At 39.4% G+C, this 27,534-nt stretch overlaps 1 protein-coding gene and 1 long non-coding RNA gene across 3 annotated transcripts; one reads left to right on the top strand and one right to left on the bottom strand.

The window, feature by feature from the left end:
* Positions 1-1,525: 1,525 nt before the first annotated feature.
* LOC121956122 (protein Hook homolog 2-like) lies at positions 1,526-26,709 on the top strand. Of its 2 annotated transcripts, XM_042504240.1 has the most exons (23): positions 1,526-1,620; positions 3,835-3,917; positions 5,600-5,672; positions 5,817-5,867; positions 5,968-6,100; positions 7,305-7,372; positions 7,695-7,760; positions 7,910-7,990; positions 11,103-11,269; positions 12,706-12,846; positions 14,849-15,050; positions 15,213-15,323; positions 17,038-17,125; positions 17,364-17,430; positions 17,742-17,879; positions 19,459-19,546; positions 20,940-20,945; positions 21,094-21,128; positions 21,216-21,298; positions 21,402-21,505; positions 22,635-22,742; positions 23,755-23,826; positions 24,071-26,709. In XM_042504240.1, the coding sequence occupies exons 1-23, from the start codon at positions 1,576-1,578 to the stop codon at positions 24,197-24,199; spliced, it is 2,139 nt and encodes a 712-aa protein (XP_042360174.1). In that variant the 5' UTR covers positions 1,526-1,575; the 3' UTR covers positions 24,200-26,709. The 2 variants fall into 2 exon arrangements, with proteins under 2 accessions (XP_042360174.1, XP_042360175.1); XM_042504241.1 differs by lacking the exon at positions 20,940-20,945.
* Positions 8,947-11,146, bottom strand: LOC121956123. The gene is made up of 2 exons (XR_006106672.1): positions 11,061-11,146; positions 8,947-9,373 (listed from the first exon to the last, which is right to left on the bottom strand). It is a non-coding gene; the product is annotated as an uncharacterized LOC121956123 (long non-coding RNA).
* Positions 26,710-27,534: the final 825 nt, after the last annotated feature.

Genomic DNA, 27,534 nt, shown 5'->3' with positions numbered 1-27,534 from the left:
AACGCTTGGAGGCAGTTTTTTCGTCAGATTTGGCACAACCTTCCACTTTAAGTTAAGGATGAACTGCTTAGAGTTTGGTGGTCATAGGTCAAAGGTCAAGGTCATTGTGACCTCATCTGTCTCATACTCATGAATATCTAAAGAACGCCTTAGGGGATTTTTTTTTTTTCAGATTTGGCACAAACATTTACTGGACTCAGTCATGAACTAATTAGATTTTGGTGCTCAAAGGTCAAAGTCACCATGACCTTGCATCAGTTTCATTCTCCTAAAGGCGACATATCAAAAAGGCTTTAAGGGAATTTCCTCAAAATTTGGCACAAATGTCAACTTGGACTCAGGAAGTTAGCATCACACTGGTTCTCTTGTCAAAAACCTTGCGGGATATTTGAATGGGATTTTCGGTTAATAAAAAATAAGCTCTGTGAAAAAGAGTTTGTGATACTTTTGTTCAGCATGATAATCTTCACAGATGAACACCACTTTTGTTTTTTGAAGCATAAATGAAGCCAGAAGCAAAATGCTATTGTTAGACTATATACGAACTACACTGTGGTCGCACAACTTAAACGTCACAACTACAAACGCTGTAAAAACATGATCGCAAAATATCATAAACACGTAAATCTACAAGTTTAAGCACGACTGTAAAGCTGTAAAAGGTGGACAAGTGAGTTTAATGAGTTTCTGTGTCCGAAAGTGATGACGTCTAACGTCCCTGACAAACACTGTTATCCGATTTAGCCACGTTAGCAAACGCCTTTTTAAGCATAAAACTTTAAAAATAAAAAAATTGGGTTTAAAATTGGCTGTCAAATTTTAAATTTCTTTCTGGGGAAAGACCCCCACAAAAAAATGGGTCGCCCCAATGTTGACTCCATGGCTACGGCCATGCTTTGGGTTGCTTCGGGGTGCTATTTTGGTCAATATTAGGGAAATCATGTTCATTATCGATAAAATGCGATATAAATGCTCTTCATGAGTGATTTTAAATTATTTTTTTTTTATTTAAAAACATGTCTTTCCCCAGTCAGAGTTATTTAACATGCCCCCTCCCCCTCCTAAATAACAAACACTCCCTTATCTGTCACATGTTTGACTATATCCTCTCTCTATTTTGTCCAGAACACACTTTAAAAAAAAAAGTTTTTTCATCCTAAGCTTTCCCTAGTTAGATTTTGAGAAGAAAAAAAAGAATAAATTAAATTAAATGAATTAAAGTATTTTTTTAGGTCGCCAGTATTAGGCTAACATGATTATGAGAGATTATCAGACTTTTTATTATCATCATTGTTATTATTTACCAGACAAGCTGACCCACAACATAATCCGTTTCCAAGGGAACGCTCTCAATACGGAAGCTCGCGTGGATAACAGGAGGTGAAACGCGAAGGGGGGGGTTGGCAGGAGCAGCAGGAGCAGCAGGAGCAGCAGGAGGCCATGGCTGGACAATGACTGACGTGGAAAGTGAAAGGAGTCAGTGAGCAACAAACTTCGGGGGAAGGAAAAAAAAAAGTGTCTCGAAAGCCAAAATCTGCCGTCTGTGAGTGTGAGCTGCTGCGGCTTCAGAGCACCATGAGCCTGGACAAAGCCGAGCTGTGTGACTCCCTGCTAACCTGGGTGAGTTTGCTGTTAGCAGCGAGGCTAACTGCCGGCTAACAGGTGACAGCAGGTGTTGTTAACGAAAAACTGAGAGATAGTTTCACACGTTAAAGTTTTCTGTTACGCGATAAGTATCTTAACTTAACGTTTAAGCAGTTTGGAGATACTAAAGTTGCGTTTTTGGGAGCTAACTGTCGCTAGCTAGCTGAGCTAAATAGCTAGGTAAACACCTAAGTTTGGTGTCCTTTAGCTTCTTATCTGTTACAAAACTGACTCAGCGAAGCGGGCTGCCAAAAAAAAACACACAGTTCAGTGTAAGCTGAGAGTCTAATGTGAAGTTATCCAACATGGTAACTGCTCTAGAGCAGAGAAAATCCACCTGTTTGGCACTTTTCCACACACACACACACAAGTGTAGGACGAAACTAAGACACGGCTAATGTTAGTAGCTTTCTTACTGTGGCTGCAATCCCCTAAAGCTGCTAAGTATCTGACTTTTAACCCTTTGAAATCTGAGCCACTTGGCAAAAACATTGAAAAGAGGCAATGGGAAACTTGAGAAGAATTTTAGTTAAAATAGCGCAAATATTAGAAAACAAAAGTACAAGGAAATTACCTGAAAATTAGCCAAAAAAGTCAAGAAAATTACCTAAAAAAAAAATAAAAATAAAAATAAGCTTTGCAAAGGCCAAGGAAATCACCTTAAAAATGCTTAAGAAAAAAAAAATAATTATGTAACAATTTTTATACATAATTATAATAGCAAGTATATAAATATAACACAATTATATAAATAAAATTAGTAGATTTAGAGATATTTTAATTAAAATTTCTTGCCAATTTTGTGCGATCTGTGGGATATTTCTTGCCAGTTTACCAACCCTTTCCCCCATGTTTTCTGTTACAAACTGACTCAGAGAAAACATAGTTTAGTGTGAGCTGACAAACTAATATGAGGTTATTCAGTAGCTCCTCAAGAGCAGGGAAAACCCACCTGTTAAAATAGCAAATATAGCTAAATGAACATTTTCTCCTATCTTTTATTGCACAAATTTATAGAAATAAAATTAGTAGATTTAGAGATTTTGTATCCTACTCCCTGCCAATTTCTCACAATTTGTGGGACATTTCTTGCCAATTTACAAACTTTTTTTTCTCATGTTTTCTGTTACAGACTGTCTCAGAAAAGTTAAATGCCGGGATAAAAAGGTAGTTTATTGTGAGCTGACAAACTAATGTGAGGTTATTCATTACAGTAACTCCTCAAGAGCAGGGAAAATCCACCTGTCTGGCACTTTTCCCACACAAATACAAGTGTAGGACTAAAATAGCTTGTTAAGTATGGCTGCAATCCCAGTAACTGCTCAGTATCTGTAATTAAAGTATTGTAAAGAAGAAACAAAATCCCTGTTATTAAACAGCACTACTTTACAATTTAGAAATAGTGTTTTTTTTTACTGCAGGTACCAAGTCACTTAAAGTATCATTAAAGCTGTTCAAAAAATGTGCACAAAGATATACAGTTATTATTTACAACAGCAGCCATAATGGGTTTATGCCCGTGGAGGTTTTTTACAAACATCAACAGATTAATCCTTAAACATTCATCAAAATGTATGTTTCTGTCAGTTTTCAGTGGTGCAATGTAACTCAGTACATTTAATAAAGTAAATAAGTTCAAATTTGAGGTACTTCTACTTTACTTGAGCATTTTAACCTTGTGCCACTTTATACTTATACTCCACTACACTTCAGACAAAAGTATCTTACTTTTTACTCCACTATTATTATGTCACAACTTTTTTCATAAGTTTTTGTGCATGAACCATATGGAAAATATATAATTAGGTGATAGATTAGAAAATTAATTGGCAATTATTTTAACTATTTAAGACATTTTATGGTTCTAGCCTCTCAAATATGAGGACTAGGTGTTTTTCCTTTTAATAAGTTTAGTTATTTGTATGTATTTCATTTTAATTAAACTTTCCTGCATTGAGTACTTTTGATACTTGAATTCACTTTCTAGATTGTACCCACATACTTTTACCTTTTCAATGCAGAGCTCTTACTGGTAACCTAGTATTTTTACAGTGTGATATTACTTAATTAAATCTAAATACTTCCTCCACCACTGTCAGTTTTTGCTTTGGGACAAAAGTTTAATAAAAATACGACTGTGCATCAAATACATAACGCTACTAAAATGCATTTTTTTGTCTTCATTTTCAGTTACAGACATTTCAGGTGCCATCATGCAACAGCAAGCAGGACCTAACAAGTGGAGTGGCCATTGCACACGTCCTGCACAGAATGTAAGGGACACGTACGATGTGAAAAGTAGCTGAAGTCAGTATTTATAGTTGTTTTGTTGATTTGATTATCTGAATTTACAACATGAACTCAGAGGTGATGGCTGCCAGGAATTCATTCAGAGCCTTCTTGCAGAGATTTGCTTATCTGTGTGGGTTTGCACTGAATTGCCCTTTGAATTGCACAAAGCCTTTATCTATGCAAAATTTAGACCCTTTAAAGCAAGCAGTCTAGATTTGTGAGGTCAGCTTTTTTTTTAAATTTATTTGCCTGATGACCTTTTGTAGGTTGTGGTTTGTGTTCTTTTGACTTTAATGTCACTTTAAAGTCCCCCTCTTCTTCAAAAAATGTGTTTATCTTTTTATGTCACCTGAAATGTCAGAGGTTGACTTTGTATCTGTGCAAAGTTTGTCTATAGAAAGATGATTAACTGAAGGAGGCATGTCTTCGGACTTCTCTAAAATCTGAGAATCAAACATATGCCAGGTTAGATCGATTAGATACGTCACGTTTATAAATGTTAATTGATGTCTAAGACAGAAAACATAAATTGACTCAACACCATCAAAGAAGCCTGAAACCTCCAGCACAAAGCGGACGTATCGGTACAGAGAGCAGAGCTGACATTAGCATATTGAGCGGTTTGATAGCAATAATGGTAGAGTGTGCAGTTTTTGGATTCCACTGTCTATCAAAAACCCAATCATGGCAGATATTATTGTTTCTTTCACAACAATTAGTGCTGTGTTAGTGTTTCTGTATTAGCCTACCAGCTAACAAGCTATTAAACAACATAAACAAATGAGAGATGCTAAATATATTTACCATTCTGAAACCTCTACTAGTCATTCATCTGAGCGACAAGGGAGAATGAGGGAGAGGAGTAGATTATCTTAACTATAATGTTGGAAAACCACATTAAACTTAATTTTAGATGTAGTATTATTTAACCTACTTTAACCCTTTAGACCTGCTGTAATATTACACACACACGTATCGCTCTGCACACAAGATGCGCTTTTTCAAAATCAAGATTTTAAAAAAAAAAAAAAATAATATTAATATTTTTTTTACTAACATCCGTCCTAATAATAAATATCAAATATTCATACATTTTCAGAATTTTAACCTTTTTAAATGCCAGGTGTTTTTTTTTTTTAATGAAAAGAAATAAGCAAATTAAATTATTTTCAATAATCTAGTGGAAAAAGCATGTATTTTCCTCATATGCCAAATGTGTTTTAATGGTGCATTTTTTGCACTTAACAGTTTGAATGTAAACATTTTATTTATTTTAGACTTGTTGTAGGAGCTGAGCTGCAAATTCCAAGATTAAACAAAAATACATAATCTTGCCAAAATGTATGCCATATACATGAACACAGCCCAAATTATCAAATAATGAAGAATGAAAAGTGCGTAAAATGTGCCACAGTCCCTAAGAATCAAAGGTGTCCGGAGGGGGACTTTAACTTAAAACCCGAAGCTCAACCGCTTCTTGAGTTATTTCACATCCACATATATTCATATTCCCACAAGTGACGCGACTGCTCTGCTCAAATGTCAGCGTGCTGAGCAGAACAGAAGCACGGGGCCTCATCGCCCGCAGCCGTCTGTGAATCTTGATGCTCAGAGATTTGTCCTCTTTGTCCTCACTGGAGTTTTCTTGTGCTCTCATTAACAGAGACCCTTCTTGGTTTAATGAGACGTGGCTAGGCAGGATCAAGGAGGAGAGCGGGGCCAACTGGCGCCTTAAGGTAATTTGTGAAACAGCAGGATATGACAGAATACCCTGCAGCATCTTTTAAATGAACCAACATGTCCAGTCTTTTTTTTTTTTTTTTTTTTAATTTTCCCTGATTTAAAGTAGATTTTAACTCTAATTTATTTTATTCTTTCAGGTCAGCAACTTGAAAAAGATCCTTAAAAGCATGCTGGAATATTATCATGACGTAAGGAGACTTTTATTGTTTACTATTCTTAACACTTTCAGTACCATTGTAAGTTCACTCAAGGTCATTTCCAATGTCTCACCTCCCCGTGCCTGAACAGGTGCTCGGTCACCAGGTGTCAGATGAGCATTTGCCAGATGTGAACCTAATAGGAGAGATGGGTGATGTCACCGAACTGGGCAAGCTGGTACAGCTCGTACTGGGCTGTGCCGTCAGCTGTGAGAAGAAACAAGGTAAAAGTGTACAAAGACATCATTGTCTGTCTCTGTATCAGCCAAAAAAATGTTAGTCTTTGTATCTGTATTAGAATAGACGACCGGAAGTGTTTGTGGTTTATACTCAGTCATGATAAATCCACAAATGCTGTGTTTTCTTACCTACACTTAGCTGTGATGGCAAGCACAGAGAATTATCGCAAGTACAAATAAGTACCAGCACAAGTATATAATGATATAAATATAAAAACACAAATGCAGTAATAGCAATAATATAGTTTTCTCCCTGCACTAAAGACTTTTAAAATAAAGTATGTATAATATGCACTGTGTAAAACTAGTAAGTTCAGAATATAAAAATATTAATATGTGTGCAATGCTACAACGATCAACAGAGATATGCCTGAGTAAGAATATCAATAAGAATTTATATAACATGTTAAATATAGCCTTCATTCACGAGTTGGAAAAATATTGCACATTTGAATAATTTCACAGAGAAATGCTGTGATTGAAATATTGCACCTATATATTTCTGTTAAAACAGTGATTTAAAGAATTATTGCAACTGTTGCACATTTGAAGTATAATCAATAAATTATGGAATTTTAATTGTAGATGTGTGTATTAAGTCTAAGTGCCAGTCTGTTGAGTTGTAAAGTTTGATGGCTGCAGGAATGACTTTGTGTGGCACTTTGTGGCCATCCACAATGATATTAATCAATTTAAATGAACAAGAGAGACAAACATGTCATGGTTTTTTTCCTGGATAACAATGAGCAACTTTTGGTGGTATAAAAATCTGTTTCCGGTGTATTATCTGTGCTTTTCCAAAGACGGTTTTCAGATTTGGGTACATCCATTGTAAAGTGTGAGCAGTAAAAGGATAAAAAAAGATGAAAAACAAGTAGATGCAGCCATCTGTGAAAATAACACACAGGATTAAGTCAAAGTCAAATCACATGGCTCTTGCTTTATATCAGACGTAACCCGATCGTGATAACTTACACTGACACATAGTTTTCTCCCTGCACTAAAGACCATTTTAACCATTTTACAAGTTGCAATTCAGAGGAAAAACGAATCATTTGTGGCTTAAAGCTTGGTGAGAGCTGGCTCTCTGCAGACAGATGCAGCGCTTGTTTGTTTTTTCGAGAGTATTTGTGTTAATCTGCGTTTGGCTGAATCTTCACGGCTCTCTGTTGTCTTCTCCTAAACGCAGAGCAAATCCAGCAGATAATGACACTTGAGGAATCTGTCCAGCACGTTGTGATGACAGCCATTCAGGAGGTGAGTGAGCCTCTCGCTTATCCTCTTGGTTCTCTCTCTACTTTGCATTAATCCCAGCTCTTAGTCACGGTTAATTCACATTAAAAGAAATCCGGATAAGCGTGAGACTGAACAGAGGCCCAAAAACCTACTCTGAGATATTTCAAGAATATGTTAAATGTTTATTGGCTTCAGTGTGGCTTGGAAAATGATAAATCGGGGAAAAATAAACATGGACGAGATTTACCGAACAAAGTTATTCAGAAAACCCAATAAAACAGCTTTTTGGAACAGGTATTTAGGACAAAAATGTGTGCTTTTTATTAACTTTACTTCCTTTCAGCTGTTATCAAAGGAGCCGTCATCAGAACCAGGAAGCCCGGAGACCTATGGGGACTTTGACTACCAGGTGAAACCACTTTGATTCCCTCTTATTCTTCACTCAGTGGATCTGTTACATCCTTCTTTTGTGTTTTCCCCCGCCCTTTTAGAAATGTTTTCTCCCTCCTACTGAGACTAGTATAACATCTCCTCTGTCTTCTTGCTTTTTGTTTGCAGTCCAGAAAGTATTATTTTCTAAGTGAGGAGGTGGACGAGAAGGAGGACCTGAGCCAGCGTTGTCGAGACCTGGAACATCAGGTTGGTTCACCAAATGGTGTCAAAGATTTATTTGGCAAACATTTTCCGAGACTTTAAAGTTGAAGATTTTAATCCTGTTTGATTTGGCAACACCTGAGGTTACTGGTGACAACATCATGTGCTTAATATTACAGCAGGACGCAGAATTTTAGGGGCAGCAAACACTCTTGGTGAGTCTGTTTACAGTGCAGCCAAACAAACTGACAATAGTTTCATAAAGAAATCAGTCGATAATTGAGCTATCGCTAATCTTCGCCCCCGTAGCTCACTCAGACGATCAGTCAGCGTGCTGCTTAAACAATATATCCAAAAATGCTATACAGAACTTTTGGGGACAGAAGCTCCTTATTTCACTCAGAGGCCATCAAAAGTGTCTTCACCCTGCTGTGGTGTTAGCGTTAGACTTTGCTTTCCTTGCAAAGTTACAGCTAAGTTATTGGTTTTCAGTTGAGTGACTGATGTCCGACTGTTAAAGAACAAAAATACTGAGACTGAGCTGAACACATCACATGATGAGCTAACGTTACGAAGCTGAAGTTGGCCACAACGTTAGCAGCTGTTACCCAACTTAAGCTAACTTTACCTTGCAACGTTTGCTGTAAGGTGACGTTATACATGATGCTGCCGATATAATATACAATGTTACACATATTTGTGACTTTGCAGCAAACTTTGCTAGCACTATGTTGCCTTACCTATGAACAAATGTAGTCAATTTTAATTATTAAGCCCATTATCACAAAACATAGTTTGCCTCAGAGGGTTTTACAGCATTATACATCCCTCTGCCTTTAGAGCCTCACATCGTCTAAGGAAAAACTCCCCAAAAAACCCTGTGATGGAAAAATGATAGAAACCTCAGGAAGAGGACGGACAGATGTGCAATAGATGTTGTAAATAACAATTAAATTACAATAATGACAAAAAGGAAAGAGAAAGAGAGGGAGACAACCTGATTTGTTTATCTTCTTTAAGTGCCATACAGTTTAATCCAGAGGAGACACTTTGCTCTGTTTATTTGAGGTTTTGGGAGCCGGATAAAATACACTCCATTCTCGAGCCTTGCAGGATACCTCGTATCAGTGTTGCATTTACCCCATGCACAACTCTGAACATTTTTTTAAAGTTACAACAGCATAAATTTAAATAAAACTGCAGGGAAATCTGAATTCCTGATGCTTTTCAGTGGAGGTCTACGAGCAGGATGTCAGAGTGCATCGTGTAGCTGCACGAAATGCAATTGGCTCGTGGCATTTGAGGGCAGGGCTTCGTGATGGGTCAGTTGGCCTTGGTCATCATACTTTGAGTTCATGCTGTAGTTTTCCAGCAGCATGGTGAAGTAAAGTTGGTGACCTTGCTGAAAAGTTGTGTGCAGCCTGTCGCCTGCCAAAACCAGAATGTCTGTTGTCATTCTCAGCGCCAACCTCTGTGACAACTACTTTTCATTTCCTTTTATTGCCTCAAAACAAAAGCCGTCCCGTGTTTTGCAGCTTAAACTCTTAGGGCCCAATGTTGCTTACCCAAATGTCTAATTGGCTTCAAAGTGTGGTGCAGTTCTTGGGAACTCGGTCAAAAGCAGAGTTTGGTTTCATGAAAAATCATTGTGACTTTAAATTGACTTACTGGTGCTTGGGTTTGCTTTATCTTCCCTTTGTCCAAAAGAGCTGTTTATGTCATCTCAAAAGGCAAACTATTTTGTAGTTTTGGAGTAATATAAAACTATTTAAACTTTATGTCTCACTTTCAGATCCTTTGAGGCCTATTTTATCTGCTCTGTGGTTGCAGCATGGTTTTGAATGTGTGCGCCTGCAGCTTTTGGCCCTTATTGATTAGCCTGCTTGGAGACTTTGTTTGTGTTCCCATGGCTTGTTTTTGCACCGCTGACTGCGAGGGGACTAATTTTGTGTATTTTAAAGATAAATTCTAGTCAATAGTTGCGTAACATCAAGATAAAAACTGACACATTGCCTTGGGATGGAGCTGTAGCCAACAATAATTTGTACTGCTCTCAGCCCACCTGTTTGTTTACTTACTTAGCCCACGCGTTAGGGATTAGTCATTTGTGTTGTTTTGAAAGCTATTTACTGTTACTGGCCCTGTGCTAAAGCATGCAATCTGTCCTTAAAGTTCAGTGTAGGGTTTTGCTGTGTTCAAACTGGAGAGATGTCTAGCAGGTAAGTAAACACTCCCCTTTGTAATACTGGAATGCCAGCTTGTCTAACCGTAACTCAAACACAAACACTTCAACTTCATTGGCCTGAAATCAGAACATTTCTCCCCCCGAACTATAACAGTATAACCAATGTTATTAACCCTTTGAAACCTGGATCGACATCAGTTCTCTTGTGCCTCGTTCAGAGGTCTTTCACAAACTGTCTAGCCCTTTGAAAACTAAGCAGATGGGTTTAATTTCGCTCTAAAACATGGGGGGAAAGTAAATAACCAACTTGGAAAGAAATGTCCCACAAATTTAGTAAAAGGTGACAAGAAAATGACCTAAAAAAGTGTTTCCAAAAAAGGGGAGAATTATTATAAAATTCTTAGGTTATTTTATTGGATTTTTTTTCCAATTTTTTGCTCATTTTTGGACCACGTCTTGTTAAGTTGCTTGTTGTCTTCTCCCCGTGTTTTTCAAAGAAATCAAACCAATTTGCTCGGGTTTCAAAGGGTTAATGTTTCCGTGCATATTCATCTATTTATACCATGCGAGTCTGGTTTTGACCCCTGAGCGTAATGCTAACAACATCGCTATTGAGAAAGTTTCATCTGCCTGAGACCATTGCGAACCAGCTGACTAACTAGCTTTTGTCAACTGAGCATGTGAAATGAGAGCAGAGCATGTTTTCGAGGTCCTCGAAGCATGAAAAGCAGTGAGTTTGGCGCTGTGTATCTGTGTTTCTTCTGTGAATCTGTTATGTGCGAGTACTGTGGCTTTGTCATGTTTATTTACAAAAAGATGTCACTTGCTCTTTGCAGCGTTCTTGATCTTCTCTCCTTTTATACAGCTGTACATTTCTCACTTTGTGTTCTCTCTCTCTGTTCATTATCTAATGTCCCGGTCTTTACTCACATTTTTACAATCTCTGTCCTCCGTGTCTCTCTTCTGGTACAGCTGTCGGTGGCTCTGGAGGAGAAGTCGACCCTGCAGGCAGAGACGCGCTCCCTGAGGGAGAAACTGAGCCGCAGCGACTCCCTGGACGCCTCCACCACGGCCATCACCGGCAAGAAGCTGCTGCTGCTGCAGAGTCAGATGGAGCAGCTTCAGGAGGAGAACTACAGGTACAAACACAAGGAGTGAAGCTACATTTATATTACAGGACTACATGCACAATTAAAATTATTTCCCCAATTCCAATCATTCTGCCTAGGCTGATAGTTAGCCACGTGCTTCTGTATGGGAGAGTGTGTAGTGTGTTTTCTGAGAAATGCCCTGTTTGTTTTTGGGATAATGGGCTTTCGGTCACTAATTCTACAGTATGTCCCACTGTTTTTTTTTCTTCTTATAAATGCATGTGTTCCTTCGTATTATACTTTGTCCCCTCTCTAAACTTTTCTGGGTCAGCGAACACAGCGCAGCGACTCCTCCTTCGACTCCAAAAGATGTAGCAGGATTTAAAGGCAAATTTTAATTTCATTTTTTAAAATAAACTAAACTTTAAAAAATGACTAATAAATCTACCTTGTAGGTGGAGCTCTCCATGAGTTCTTTTTTTCTAAGCAGCGGTTTTCGACTTGCTGGGCGGATAATTGATCTGTCTATCAGTTCGGAGCAGATGAATGGATGAGAGGAGTAGCTGCTGCGAGTGAATACAAATTTTTAGACACAGCAGAATGAAAAGTGAAGCTCCCCTTTAATGTGGCTGATGCTCTGCTGCTCCATCTGTGCCCAGAGTACGCTCTGTGCTCCGAGAGGTGCATTGCATAACCAAAGAGTATATATATATATATCTCAATAGGGCTCCTAATGAGCGGACCAGCTTCAAAAAAGTGAAAATGATGATGTTTTAATTAGGGTGGGCTGTGACAAATAAACAAATGTATGGGAAACCCTGAGAGGGAGGTGTGGGCGTGGCCAGGTGAGGAATCAGGAGTGATGGGGTCACAATCATGGAGTGCTAGTGTTTTCTTCACTTGAGTTTTTAAAAATCTTTTTGTTGTTTTTAGTGTCTTGTGTTATTGACTTTTTTTCTGTTAGCTGCTTGGCCCTTTAATTAACTTCTGGAGTAATAAAGTTTAAATCTAATGTAATCTAATCCACACTGTTATGACTGCTCTAACAGCGGTCACATGGCCTGTATGCATGTATCGCATGTAGGACGACATAGGAAAGTGGCTCAGATCTTATTGGAAAAAAAAGATTTCTGTGTTCACACAACTCTGAAAAAAATCAAATATGTGTCACATGAGAGCAAAACAAAATCAGATTTGGGCCACACTGGGGTCTAATGTGAACGTAGCCTGAGAGCTTTAGAGAGAGACTGTCTGGTTTTTTTAATCAGGCCTTTACATAGTAGACATTTTGACATTAACGCAATATATTTTAGAAAATGTAGCTAGAGATTTTGTAAAAATTCAATATCCATACGCTATAAATGTGTACAAATGTAAATCAGAAACTGCTGCTGAGTCACATTGCTCTTTTTAGTATCTCACAATGAGCTGATTCAGTTTGCTCAGCTACACAAACCACTGCTCTGCTATCATACATCTCTCAGACTGGAGAACAGCAGAGACGACATGCGTGTGCGGGGAGAGATTCTGGAGCGCGAGGTGACCGACCTGCAGCAGCGTAACGAGGAGCTGACCAGCCTGGCGCAGGAGGCCCAGGCCCTCAAAGACGAGATGGACATCCTCAGGTAAGACCAGTGCTGTTATTCCTACAAAATCCCACCCAGTCAAGTTGTTTTTGTCGTGAAAAACAGAGCAGGCCTTCTCACGAGCTAACCTACGTTTGTACTGAGCCAAACTGCAGAAAGTCACGCTTGGTGGGTGCTGAGTCACGTGGACACTGAGGGTTTGTGTTCTCTGCTTTGTAGCTTTCCAGCAGAGCATTGTGTAATCTCAAACTAGGGAAGACTCAATACATTAATGCAGTTCATTCAGAATCAACACTGCAGAGATTTGTGAAATGTCTTATAAATATTAGCTGATAATTATTGTTGGGGTAATAATTGGTCACCTTTTGTGGTAAATAAGACAACTTATTGTTTGTTATATAACTTAAACCCTTACGGACTTTAAGGTGCATCTTTTCATTCTTCATTGCGTGATAATTCTGGGCTGTGTTCATGCATATGGCATACATTTTGGAAAGACTGTGTATTTTTGTTTAATCTTAGAATTCTCAGTTCAGCTCCTACAATAAGTCTCAAAAATACACTGTGGAAACCCGTTCAAACTGCAGTTTTTGATACCACAGCCATCAAAGCATAAAAACATGCATTATATTATTTCTGGGTGTCATTCTGGGCTTTTGCCTTGGAATTTTTCATTTTTACTATTTTCAACTTCATGGTGTCATTTTTACTGTGTTTAGCATGTGTAGAAATTACATGCTATTTCCACTTGGTGCACTGTCCCATTAATGTTGCTGCAAAACATTGACATATCCCAGACTGTGATCATCAAAAAAAATCTACTTAACATGTATTATATTGAAAATAATTCTTTTTTTGTGTGTTTCTTCATCTTAAAACATAGTGTCATCGTGACAAAAGCCTGGCATTTAAAGGGTTAAAAATTTGAAAAATTAATGAATATTTGAAATTTTTGATCAGGACTGATGTTGGTTAAAAAATAAACTGAAGTGAAAGTAGAAAATTATGTTAATGTATGTTATTTTTTGAAGCTTGATTTTGATAAGCGCTATTTATGCGCAGAGCGATGTGTGTGTGTGTGTGTGTGTCTGCGTGTGTGTGTGTCTGCATGTAATATTAAAGTGGGTCCCGAGGGTTAAATAACCACTCCTATACTGAAAAAGGTCACTATAGTGCCGTGTTGTCTGGCAGCGAATCTCTTGTGTGGTGATATTCTTCATTTTTATTACTGTAAACAAATATCATAGAAAGACCAAAACCAACCACGAATTGATCCCTTTAACAAATACTGTCTCTGCAGCCAAACCCAGAATTCTTTGCAGTATGGAAAATTTAATTTTAGTAATTTTCAGGTCTGAAGTTCTAGAGAAACAAAAAATGGAAAAATGTTTTTGTTTCCAGTCTATTGCCCTCTTTCTGCTTTATAAATAAAAAAATCAGAGCTTCTAAAAATAAACTGAGAGGACAGAGAAGTCTGGAAATTTGAGTCTGGAAAATTCTTGAATTATGAAATAGGAAAATATGTTTTAAACCCTGCAAAACCTACTGTGAGATGGAAACTATAAAAACAGATCAGTGAGCACTGTTGAACTGGACACAATGTTCTTTTATTACCATGGCCTTGTGCAGCACTTTATTTATATCAGTCTCACATAGCTGTACAATGTAAATACTCACTAATGGAAAGAAAGAAGTAGAAAAGTACTGAGAGACAAAGTGACACATTGTTGTTTTGATCTTTTCAGGGGATTAAAAAATGCAGAACGACAGCAGCCTTCTCCTTTAAGCAGTAGTTCATCTATTATCAATTTACACTCTCAGAAACAACTCCCACACTGCCCACACACAGACGTCCATTCAGCTCCTCTCTGACATCTGTGTTGATAATATGAATTTCATGCATTGACACTGGCTTGCGTCAGAGTTGTTGATTTTCGTAGTTAAACACAATACATCCGTGTGGATGTGTACTTAACTCCAAGTCGTATTTCTGTGCTGGTACTTAACGCCTCCTCCCACACTGTCCTCTCCTCCCCCTCAGGCACTCGTCTGACCGGGTGAACCAGCTCGAAGCTCTGGTGGAGACGTACAAGAGGAAGCTGGAGGATCTGGGGGACCTGCGCAGACAGGTGCGCCTCCTGGAGGAGCGCAACACCGTGTACATGCAGCGCACCTGCGAGCTGGAGGAGGAGCTGCGCAGGGCCAACGCTGTCCGCAGTCAGCTGGACACCTACAAGAGACAGGCAAGCTGTGGGCTGAAAGGAGGAGGGAGTGATACTTATTCCTGTGTTGACGTCCAAGCGATGTTAAACACAGTCTGGTGTGTGCACGTGTTTGGAAAACCTTGCAGTTTTTATAGGGAGCTCTTGCCAACGCAGACTGTTGCTATGCTCTCTGACTTGCAGGCTCATGAGCTTCACACCAAGCACTCAGCAGAGGCCATGAAAGCTGAGAAATGGCAGTTTGAGTACAAGAACCTTCACGACAAGTATGACGCACAGCTGAAGGAGAAAGAAGTGAGTTGGTGAATATTTTCAGAATAAAAGTTCAGCTGTGGTGGGGAAAGAATGAACACTTACAGAAAGCTTTTACTGAGCTGTTTTATCAGCACAGAGCATCTGTCTGATATCAGGGTCACACACCTAAACGTAACAGCATGCAGTAACATATACAGGGTTCATACGGTTGTAAAAAAACATGGAAAATCAAAGAATTTTGCGTCACAAGTCTAAATAATAACACATAAGGACCATCTCTAAAATTCAACCTTAATGTCTGTTTTTATTGTTCCTGGCTGTGATTCACAAAAATCATCAAATTTTTTTAAAGAAAAAGAAATTATCAAAACCTTTCAAATTTTTTCTTTTAAAATTGCCGCCCATTTTTTCAAAGAAAGCCAACTTTTAAAAAAATCTTAAATCACTCAAAATTAGAGAAAAATATTGCCACGTTTTTTCCACAAAAATAAAAGCAAAGACAAAAAAATGTTTTCTTAAAAAAAAATCGCCAAGAATTTGTTAAAAAAAATCACCCAAATCTATTGTTTGAAAATCACCAAAAGAAATTTAAAGAAATAAAAAGTCAAAATTTTCTTCTTAAAAATGACCAAAAACAGGCCCAAAATTAAAAAATAAATAAATACAAAATACAGCCATTCCAAGTTGTATGCCCGTCCCCTAAAGCCAAAATAAAAACCATACTAATTTTTAATCCCGTTCATGTCATTATTTTTGTAAATAATATATTAATATATATTTAAAAAGCTGTTAAATAGTAGGAGAATGTACGGTCTTTAAAAGTCGGCCTCAAAGTCATAGAAAACTCATGGAAATGTATTGTTAAAAATGTGTATGAACCCTGTATATTGTCTTTATTTCAGTGCTGGCAGTCCGGTGTGGTTCAGCATTTGTTGTGATAATTAAAGGACGAACATCCCCGCAGGAGGAATTGTTGCCAGGCAAATATCGTACTATTCTTCAGTGGACTCCCACGTCCTGTGTCAATTCTAACACCTTCTGCAATCTGACAGGAGTGATTAATGTCCTCGCTGACACGTGGGAGTAATTAAGGAATACATACTGTACCGACATGAAGTGTACATTTACTTGTACAACTTCCAGCGTGAGTCTGAAGAAACTCGTAACTCTGTGGGGTTTTAGGCTCACGCAGTAATGCCCATCTGATTTCTGCTGTTAGTATCAGTAAAATAAAATGACATAAAGTTATTTATCGTGTGTACCATAACTGGTCCAACAAAACCTAATGGAGCATTACTTTTTTTTTTTTTTTTTAAATGCCGTATTTTTTTTAAGGTAATTTCGGCATTTTAGCCGTATATAAAGAGACTCTGCCCTGTATCCATGAATCAAACCGTGGACGTCGTGGTTATGTGGTATGAACTTTAAACGCAAAACTATCAATGTGCCTAGCTTTCTTTTTCCTTACCTCACAAATAAAGCTGCACTCTTATCGATTAGTTGTCAACTATTAAATTATTTGGCAAATAATTTTAGAGTAATTTTTTTTTTAGGAAAAACAAAATCTCCAGCTTCTAAATGTAAACTGAATGTCTTTGGGTTGTGGACTAAACAAGACATTTGAGGACGTCATCTACCAAACTACTAATCAATGAAATGAGAAAATAATCAGGACATTGATTGACAACTCTTAAACATACTCACTAAAGCAGTCCGAATTTAAGTTTTTGTTACGTTGTGCTTCGTTCTTTAGCGTCTCATCTCGGAGAGAGACACACTGCGGGAGACAAACGACGAGCTCAGGTGTGCGCAAGTCCAACAGAGGTGTCTCAGTGGATCTGGTGAGTCAATTCAGAAACAAAAACTGAAGATGGTAAAATAATCAAAGTTCATCTTGCAGTAGAAAACATTTTACTTTAACATGCTGTTAGAGGAACACCAAGTTTGAAGCAGTGTTCATCAGTGGCTCATCATTAAAACTATTTTTAACCTGGATCTTTTGCAAAATGATCTGTTAATTTAAACAAAGTAAAATACTCGCTGACACTCGCTGTCTGTGTCTGTCCTCCCGTGCTGCAGGAGGCATGTGTGACGGTGATGTCACAGTGGGAAACCTCGCCGCGGAGATCATGCCCACTGAGCTCAAGTACGTCTGTTGTTCTGCATCTGTGGTTTAAGGGTCCGTGTGAACATGAACGCCAACAGTTGAGATTTTCTTTCCACACACGTGCACTGGTGTCACTATCAGCAGCCCACTCCGTCTCTATATCCATCCTCCATATTCTGAGGCGCAGTTGGCCCCTGAGATGGCGACACATGGTGCCGCTGCACATTTGGCCGCGGCGTTGGTGAATAAAAGGCGCGGTCCATCTGACAGACCTTTCGCCTCTGCCACTCTCTGACACATTTCATCTGTCCTCCCCCCCTTCTCCTCTGATTGTCCTCGTTCTCTGACAGGGAGACGGTGGTGCGTCTGCAGAGTGAAAACAAGATGCTGTGTGTCCAGGAGGAGAGCTACAGGCAGAAACTCGTGGAGGTGCAGGCCGAGCTGGAGGAGGCTCAGCGCAGCAAGAACAGCCTGGAGACTCAAAACAGGTAATAATAATAACCTCATTTATATAGCACCTTTAAAAAAAGAGTTAACAAAGCGCTTTGACAACCAAAGCAAAGCGGAAATGGGATACGCAGACGGTGATACGACTAACAGTCCTATTGAACACAAGCAAGACGAAATGAAGAAAGAGTTAAAATAAAGTTAAAACCAGAGGATGCATAATGCAAGATGAAGGACACATAATGACAATATAAAACAATACAAAGAATTAGACCAAAACAACAACAGAAGCGATAAAACCACAAATAAAAGGAAATGAAATATAAATTAAAAAGATAAAATGAGAAAAAATAAATAAAAAGACGACAAAATATAAAAGCAAAGTCTATAAAAATGGGTTTCGAAAAGTGATTTAAGTCACTGCGAGCCTTATCTCTTCAGGCAGGTCGTTCCAAAGCAAAAACACAATCACCTTTAGTTTGAAGCCTCGACTTAAAGATAACCAGAGCTCCACCCGAGGATCTGAGGCTGCGAACTGGCTCATAAGGGGTCTACATTTCTCTTTCGTAGCTTTGGGCCAGACCCAGGTGAGCTTTAAAAGTCATCAGTAAAATCTTTTAAATAATTTCTAAAACAAACTAATTAATCGAAGCCAGGATTGGGATGATCGAATGTCGTCTGTAAAAACCAGCGAGAAGCCGAGCCGCTGCTTTTTGAACTAGTTGAAGGCGGGAAAGTGATTTCTGATCGGTGCCAGAGAGGAGGGAGCTGCAATATTCAAGTTTGGAGAAAATAAGTGCTTGAATGACTTTTATTTGGTCTGGGTGAGAACCTGAGCTAGGGGTGTGTGTGTCATTGTGTGCGTACTTAATTTGCAGTCCAAGTTCTTGTTAAGTAATTGTTCCCGTTCTCGGCCACCATATTGTGTGTTCCTGGACATTGAGCTGCTTGTTTGGCTGATGGTAGGAGTGATATCTGCCTAAATGTCAACTCACCCTCTGGACTGTGTGCTCAGAGGAGTTGTGTGGGCTGGGCTGGAGGACAGACAGCAGAAAGCCAGATTGTCCCTTCACTGTGTGTGTGTGTGTGTGGTGTGTGTGTGTGTGTGTGTGTGTGGTGTGTGTGTGTGTGTGTGTGTGTGTGTGTGTGTGTGTGTGTGTGTGTGTGTGTGTGTGTGTGTGTGTGTGTGTGTGTGTGTGTGTTTACATGCCTGTGGGCATGTGGACATGTGGGTGGACTGCGTGCGTGCGTGCGTGTGTGTGTGTGTCCATGCAACACCAGGCCCAGGGTGTGGGAAGCATCCTCAGCAACAGTAACAGGAGGAGAGGAGTGGAGCGAGCATGCTCAGTAGAGAGCAGAGCGGTGAATGGCCAGGCGGCACACTCGGGGGATTAGCTGAACACCGCCTGCAGCAGATGAACACAGATCCACAGGATACTTTGCATACATCTTCCACCCACAGTATCAACTTACTGACCTCGTGTTTCATCTTCACCGTTGACTTCCCGTTTGTTTGTTACGCTCTCCTCAATGGCCCTTTAACTTTTTTCTCTGTTTCCTGTATCTTTTTTTCGCTCTGTATGTTTCTAACCCTCCTTCGTGTCCTTGTTTGTTTCCCAGATTGAACCAGCAGCAGATCTCAGAGCTGCGTTCTCAGATCGAGGAGCTCCAGAAAGCGCTCCACGAGCAGGACAGCAAGACTGAAGACGTGAGTCAGTCCGGAGAGTTTCCTTTCCACTTTTGTTTAAACAACCGTCATCACAAATCTAAGTTTTCTACAGTCATGTTGACAAATATAGAGACCATACACACAGTGTGCGTGGGAACACCGTTTGTAGGGATGCACTGATGAATTCTAGGCAAATAAGTGTGTTTAAAAAGGTTCTTGAACTTCTTTAAAAGGTCTAAAAATGAAGACATGGGAGGATGCTAGGATTTTATTTATCAGTTTTTGTCAAAATCTCAAAATTCCCAAATGCTTTGCAATATTGTCACCACATCAGGATAGTGGAACCAGCAACACTTACATCTGTTTTCAGACGGGATGCCGCGATCCATTATCTGTTAGCTACCTGTTGTTGTACCCCGCATAACAGGAAGACGTGCAAATTCAACAAAAACTGACAAGATTTCATGGCATAACTGAAACTGGTGCAAGGCAATGCATATGAGGCTTTGTGTTTTTTTTAAAAAAACAATTTTTTAAACTCTGCACAATGGGAAATGAGGCAGAGTTAGAAATACAAAATCAGCTAGAAACCCCCCCAACAAACGCCAGATATTTCCCAGTTCTTCTCTACCTCCGTCTCTGCCTCAAGACAGAAAAAAAGTTTTATGTTTCAATAAATGTTTCAGCCAAATTGTCCCCGAAGTATCTGACATTGATTCAGGGCTTAAGTTTCATTCAGAGACATTAAAAAAAGTCTTAATCGAACTTGCGTTTAAGGTGAAGGAACACTGTTTTAAAAGAACAGTTTAACTGATGATACTTATGGTTTTGTTGTTTACTTTGTTGTTATTTATTCCCCCACATGTGCCAGGGAAACAAAGATATCTTCATAACAAAAGAATAGCAGAATTGTTTTAAAGTCATTACACTAACTTTAAATAAGCACAAATACAGTAAAACAACCTTTAATGTAACTTTTCCTGCTGAGTTAACATGAATTTAAGTATTATAAGGGTTACATTAGGGTGTGAAAATCTGCATGTCCTAAACATGTTTTCTATTTTCCGCTGCTAGTCTCGAACCCTGATTTTTTTTTAACCTGCACAAAATACAAGAACAGAAAAACATTGAGTGCTGCCACCTGTGAATGTGATCTTATTTTCCGACACGGAAAACATCTACTGATAAACCGGTGCATCCCTGTATCTTTTCCTCATGAATCAGATCGACGAGATGCATGACACTTTGAGTATATTAAAGAGATTACAGTTGAAAAGACTCTCTGCTGTGGAGGACTGCACTGTTTGTTCTACTTTGATAAATGTTGTGTGGGATTTTAACCCATGTTTGCTGTGGTGATTCACTGTTAACGCCTGCCCCTCTCTGTCTGTCTCTCTGTGCTGCCCCCATCGAACAACTCTGCCAAAATCAGGCCATCGTAAGTACGGCCCACCCTCTGTCCACCTGGCCCGTGATTTAACTCTTTGCCTGCTTGACTTTTGTAACTTACACTCTGTGTTTGTGTGTTATTTAGAAAGCCCTCTGTGTTTGTTTTGATTTTAATGTGATTTTTTTCTTCTTTAAAGTCCTCCTTACTGAAGAAAAAGCTTGAGGAGCATTTGTAAGTACTCAGCTGCCTCTAACTGTTTATTAATCCACCTGGGTCCCAAAAAATGAACTCTCACACTCTGTCATGTGATGATTTTAGGGAGAAGCTCCATGAAGCCCACTCAGACCTCCAAAAGAAAAGAGAAGTCATCGATGACCTCGAGCCCAAAGTGGACGGCAACAGTAAGTCGTTTCATGCGTTTTATTTTGTCACTTGCTGCCTCTTTGAGCACCTGCCAGCGTTCACTCTTTCTGCTCTTCTTAACACTTTATTTTTGTCTCTCAGTGGCGAAGAAGATAGATGAACTCCAGGAGATCCTGCGTAAGAAGGATGAGGACATGAAGCAGATGGAGGAGCGATACAAGCGCTATGTGGAGAAGGCGAGAACGGTCAGTCCACCTAAACGGAACATGTTGTTCTCAGCATATGGCCCTAAAATGAAACTAAGAGGGGTTTTTCAACTCAGCAGATTTTACACATCAAAGTCTGTGCTACTGCATTTTTTTATTCTTAAAGTTGTGTAGTCTTGTGTGGCTTCAGAAGCTGCGTGGGATATGATTATTTGCAGTCTCTGCACGATTTGTTGACTTTTTTTGGACTGTTGTGGCAAAAAATGCCTTATTTCACATCAGCTTTTTAAAAAATTGCAGTGCATGTTGTGGTGTTTTTAAGCACCTTTTTTTAAAATAATTTATTAACCCTTTGAAACCTGGAACCACCCAACTTATTTGTGTTGCTTTAAGATGCTTTTCACAGGTATTTATCACCTTGAAACCTGAGCAAAAACTTTAAAAAAGCTAAGGAAAACTATATTCCTAATTAGCATTATTGAATATTTGACATAATGTTATAGAATAATTATAAAATGTTAGCACTTTCTAAGTCTTTTTTTGAATTTTCCATTTCTTTTTCATTTGTTTGTTTTGTTTCATTAATTTCTTGAAGGGTATTTCTTTTTTTGTTGGTCACTGCCACCTTCCCATGTTTTTGAAAGAAAAGAGTTTGTGATTTATGCTACACTAACTTTACTATTAACCTGCGTATTTAATCTAACTCAGAGCAGCCTCTGTCATGGTGATAAGTCTTGTCTTCAACAGGTTATTTACCTTTCTCCTGGTGTGTTTTGTGGTAGAAAAGTGATGATGTTCAACCTAAACTCTTTACTTTCTTTACCCTGCCGTTGTGCAGAACATGAAGACTTGCCTTGCATGATCTTTAGTAGCAGTTTTTTTGGTAAATTTGAGATGTTTGTGTTGCATGTCCGCATCTTCGAGGACAAGAAACGATCCTTCGCAGCCACCACTGGAATCTAAATCTTCTATTAGTGTAATACAAATAATATTATCTAACTGCGACTGTGTAGAGACACCAGGTTTAAACAGAAAGAAAAGGCAACAAAGTTGCACACCATTGACATGTTGAATTTAAAAGTTGTGAGTAAAGCTTTGAAAAACTTGGCAGAGCCTTATAGTTACAGGAGTGCAATGCTAGATTAATAAATGTACTTTGTGTGTGCAGGTGATCAAAACCCTGGATCCTAAGCAGCAGCTGGTGCCTGCGAGCCCTGACATTCAGGCGCTGAAGAACCAGCTGACAGAGAAGGAGAGGAGAATCCAGCACCTGGAGGTACCAACCTTTAACCATAAAGAGGCAGCGACTATGTTTACAAGCACAAGACTATATTGATATGAAGCTGTTGATGTGGCTGATGAAAGTGAATCTTCTGCAATATTCCCGTTTTAAATGCAGCCATGCATACTCTGATTAACATTTCCTAACATCTTGTTTATCACGTGGAAAAGAAGAATGGCTGTCAGGATTTTTTCAAAATTTTCAAGCAGTGGTGGTCTTGTTAGATGAGAACTGAGACTGAGACGTAAACTCTGAATGTGCTGTATAAATGTCCAAAGATTGCTCCTAAAACCCAATTTATATCTGCATATCCCACATCTTGATTGAAAAAAATACTGCATTCGGAATAACTGCTAATTAAGCATTATCACACAAGAGGGAGTGCTGTTGTACTGTATATCATCACGGCTGTGATTCGGTCGAAGATAATCACAGCCGTGATGCACGACCTCAAGTGCGATACAGCTTTTATATAACAGCTCAACAAGCATCATTTATTAGTTAACAGTAATAAGAGACAACAGATAATGATTTGTTTGTTTATTTTTTATGCACATTCATGTAACATCTGTGACAGCTGGCTTACTCCCAGGGGACGGCGGTTTACCAAAACCTGTCCGTCAAAGCTGCTCCCCTCCTGGACTTGCGCACGAGGCAGAGTTTTGCTCAGGTAGATTTTGAGCGATGTTAGCAGTCAGACAGGATTTCCTCACTCTTCCAATACTGATGCAATCTGCAGTAACGATAGATAACCACCGACCGTCAAAATTTGCCTTGTTAACAGTTTAGAACAGCTGTAAAGCAGATTGATACATTAAGAGTTAAAAGTCTCGCTGATGTTGTGCTGTATATCAGCTCTCTCAACCAATCAGATTGCTCTGTCAGAACCAACTTGTGATGTTTACGTGACTGGTATAAAAAATAGCGGGATATTAGAGTGTGTAAACCCAAAGTAGGTCACTCTGGCTCTTTGAATCTCAGAAATGTATGATGATCTGTTTCTCAGCATGACTATGAGAAGAGCAGAGTGAGACATGACCAGGAGGAGAAACTCATCATCACTGCATGGTACAACATGGTAAGTGAGTGTACAAATACAACAAAACATGCAGAACACCTGGAGAAATGTTACTGTTATTTTCTCTCTAGCTGAAAACAAACCTACCGCCTTTGGTTTTTTGAAACTCCCAACGGTTTTGAGGCCAAACAGAGATTTGGATGGAGATGATTCGCATGAAACACAAATCCTGACTTGACACCCTTTTTTTTTTTTTAACACCCACACCTGATTGTTCACTCTTCGTTTTAACTCACTTTCTCAGGGGATGGTGCTGCACCAGAAAGTCTCCGGTGAGCGGCTGGGTCCCTCCAACCAGGCCATGTCCTTCCTCGCCCAGCAGAGACAGTCCACTAATGCCAGGAGAGGCCTGACGCGACACCACCCGAGATGAGACGTCCAGGCAGGAGAACGCACATGCTGAACCGCAGCATGGAGAAGACGAGGTGACCTCCAGCAGACTTCACCTGCATCCTTTGCCTTAACGCCTTCCCTGGATCGCTGCACCTCAGAGAGGATTCTCATGCTGCTGCTGCCCCCTGCTGGCTCTTAAGGGTATGAAACAGTTTTATTTTTTCTGCGGAGCCTCGGAGGAGTCTGTTTTTAACTCTGCTGTTGATTAGACTCAGAGTGAACTCACAAATAACAGAGAAAAACAGAGTAGACTCACCTTTTAAGGTGACTTTTATTGACTCTTTAGCCTTGTGGGCTCAATCCTGTTCCGTTAAGGTCTGTTTTAGATTTTTTTTTTCTTTTATGTTATACAGTAGGATGTAATGTGAACTAGTTTTGACAAAGCTACAGTTCACATGTAGTAGACGAGAGAGGACTTATTAGGGGTTTTACATTTACTGCTCTAAGTGCTAAAGAAAAGCCACACAGGTTACAGACTGAAAATGACATTCAGCCGTTAGCACATCTTGGTTTTGCTCATATGTTTTGAATTTTCTCGTAGCTTTCCTTTTCGTCGTCTTGATCACGTGTTTTGAAGTGAGTTTTTCTGTTTTAATTTGAAGGAACTCAAACCAGACCATTAAGAGTGTGTTGATGGCTTTAGTCATTTTTCCCTTTAGTATTATTTTTTCTTTAAGCTTAATTTTCATTACTAGAATTACTTTAAAATTTGCAGGAAACACCAAAGCACTTTCTTAGAAGGGTTGGTTTGTTTAGTGCCTCTCACAAAATTTTCCCTCTTTGGATGAGACTGAAGTTTAAAGCATTCACAGTGTCAAGCCCCCTTTCTCCTCGTCTCATTTGGCACAGATAATATTGACGATACTCTGATATTTTTCAACCTGGACCCTATTTTGTCATGTTATTGTGTCTAAGTGACTAATGGGAGCAACAATTTTTGAAATTGTTCTGGTATTGAGTGAGAACGCCGGCAGTTTCGAAACTGACTGCAATTGAAACTACTCTTGGCAGCTGAGCCCGTCAGTTTACGCCCACTAAAAGTGCTTGTTTTAGTCACTGACAGGTTTAAATTGTTATGAGTGTGATGACTTTACGGAAAGGATCCTACAGAGAATTTTTTTCTCGCCCCATACTTTCACTTTGTTGCAGTCTGTTTTTCGTCCAGTTTTGTTAACAAGAAGTTACATTCTGAAATCTCACTTGAGGTGATGCAGGAAGAAAACAGGGGAAACATTAAGACTTGGAGAAAGAGTTTGTAGTTTTGGTGTGCGGAAAGTGTATCTTACACTAATATGAAACATTTTTAAAGTCATGGCTAAATTTTAGCTGTTTTAAACAATGTGAAAAAAGTCTTTGAGATTTCTTGTTGGTGAGACTTGAACAGACCTGAACAAGCAAAAGGTACGGAAAAATTTTCACTTTCTCAATCTTTTCTGTAATTTCGTCAGACACTTCTAATAATCAGAGACCGTCAGCGGCAAAAACAATCATTTTCAGTGGATGTAGATTAACGGGGGTTGCATTTTAGCTTATTTTGCCGCTGGTGGCTACAGCACTCTGTCTCAATACTGGACCAATCTCAAAAGTTAATTGTCCCCATCAGTCACTTAGACAGAAAAACATGGAAAAATAAGGTTCAGGTTGAAAAATAATGAAGTTTCTCTTAACCACACTGCAGGCTCATTTTCATATAGCTGCTAATAGTGTGACTTCTGCATCTGTTTTTTTCTTAATAATCTCTGAATATGAATTATTAAGTGAAGATTTTTTTTTCCATCCTCTTCCCAAAGATTGAAACAGGGTGTTGGTTGTGGGTAGGACCTAATTGCACGCACCACTTTAGACTGATGTGAATTTAGGCTATTAAACGCCTCCTTGTTTATCACATAGACTGGAAAACCAATGCACAATGTGATTGCGTTCATAATGGTAAAAAAAAACCACTAATAACAATAATGACTCAGCTAATGGCTGTTGACCGCTGCTAGACCTCATTAACAGTTTGACCGAACTGGAAGGAAATGTGTTCATCAATAAGCTGGAATTCTTAAGTCGTCTGTTTCCAGGAAGTCGGAGGCAGTTATTTTCGTTAAGCCTGTAATAGACGAAACATTTCTCAACACTACTTCTGCCTTTGTCCACTGCCGGTTAGTTTTTCTTTTCAGCAGATGTTGTCATTTAGTCCCGTATCAGAGCTACTGTTTGAAAGGCTTCGTCCCTGCGTGTATGTTTGTGCTATGGACTACTCAGACCAGTGTTCACACTTTTTTTCTTCTGATGTTTCATTGTTTGAGTTTATATTTATGGTGTTAAGTCACTACTGCACATGTGCATGGCTTGAAGGGGTTAACTTTTAGGTTGTCTGTATCATAAAATGGTCTAGTAGATTATAGCATAGCGTATGTTGCACAGGGATTTGAGGCAAGTTAAACATTTGTAGCCCTGTCTGTTCTACTTTTGCACAACAAATAAAATGGATCCTAAGAGAAATTGTAGTCTGGTGTTTTCTCTCCAAAAACATTTAAAGTAAACTGAATTTAACAGGCCGCACTGAGTGAAACATTTATTATCCAGAAGGGTTTGAGAAAGAACACTGACCCAGGTTTTATCACCTTTCTCCTTGGCGTGGTTACACTTTAATTGTGTCATGATCCAAAGGCCAAACCGGTTAGTCAGACTTCTCACATTCTTTGTGCGATGGCTTTAGCAGTTGAGTGAAATGGTGAAAGTATTGTTTATGATTCACACGTCTCAACAAGAATGTCTCAAGACTTTATAACCAGCATATCTAAATCTAATTTGGCAACAATTAATCACGTAACAAAAGCCAATCTGAAGAGCGGCCAAGGCTGCCTAGAGAAGGAGGATTGAGGACTTCTTCCAGAGCAACAACTCCATGCAGGTGTGGCAGGGGGTCCAGCACATCACAAACTACAGACCCAGCAACCTCTCGGCTGATGACCATGATGCCTCACTGGCAGAGGAGCTGAACCGCTTCTTCGTCCGCTTTGAGGTGGAGTCACCGGAGGCAGCCACAGTGCACCCATCAGCCCACAGCAGCCACGTCCTCACGGTGGAGGAGCACGAGGGGAGGCACACTCTGAGGGCCATGAACCTGAGGAAAGCTGCGGGCCCAGATGACGTCTCAGGACAGGTGCTCAGGGTCTGTGCAGATAAGCTGGCGGGGGTCTTCACCAGGATCTTTAACCAGTCCCTGTCACAGGCTGTTGTCCCCACCCTGCCTGAAGTCCTCCACAGTCGTCCCACTCCCAAAGACGAACGCCATTAGCAGGCTGAATGACTACCGTCCAGTAG

Source organism: Plectropomus leopardus, chromosome 17 (assembly GCF_008729295.1).
Source record: "Plectropomus leopardus isolate mb chromosome 17, YSFRI_Pleo_2.0, whole genome shotgun sequence".
Lineage (NCBI taxonomy): Eukaryota > Metazoa > Chordata > Actinopteri > Perciformes > Serranidae > Plectropomus > Plectropomus leopardus.
The sequence above is the reverse complement of the archived record's forward strand: the minus strand, read 5'-3'. Positions and strand labels throughout refer to the sequence as shown.

Bases quoted from the DNA above. Each gene is read 5' to 3' on its own strand.
- LOC121956122 (XM_042504240.1), top strand. From the start codon at position 1,576: ATGAGCCTGGACAAAGCCGAGCTGTGTGACTCCCTGCTAACCTGG. The intron at 21,129-21,215 runs GTAAGTACTCAG...TGATGATTTTAG, and splicing joins AAAAAGCTTGAGGAGCATTT to GGAGAAGCTCCATGAAGCCC. The intron at 22,743-23,754 runs GTACCAACCTTT...TCTGTTTCTCAG, and splicing joins GGAGAATCCAGCACCTGGAG to CATGACTATGAGAAGAGCAG.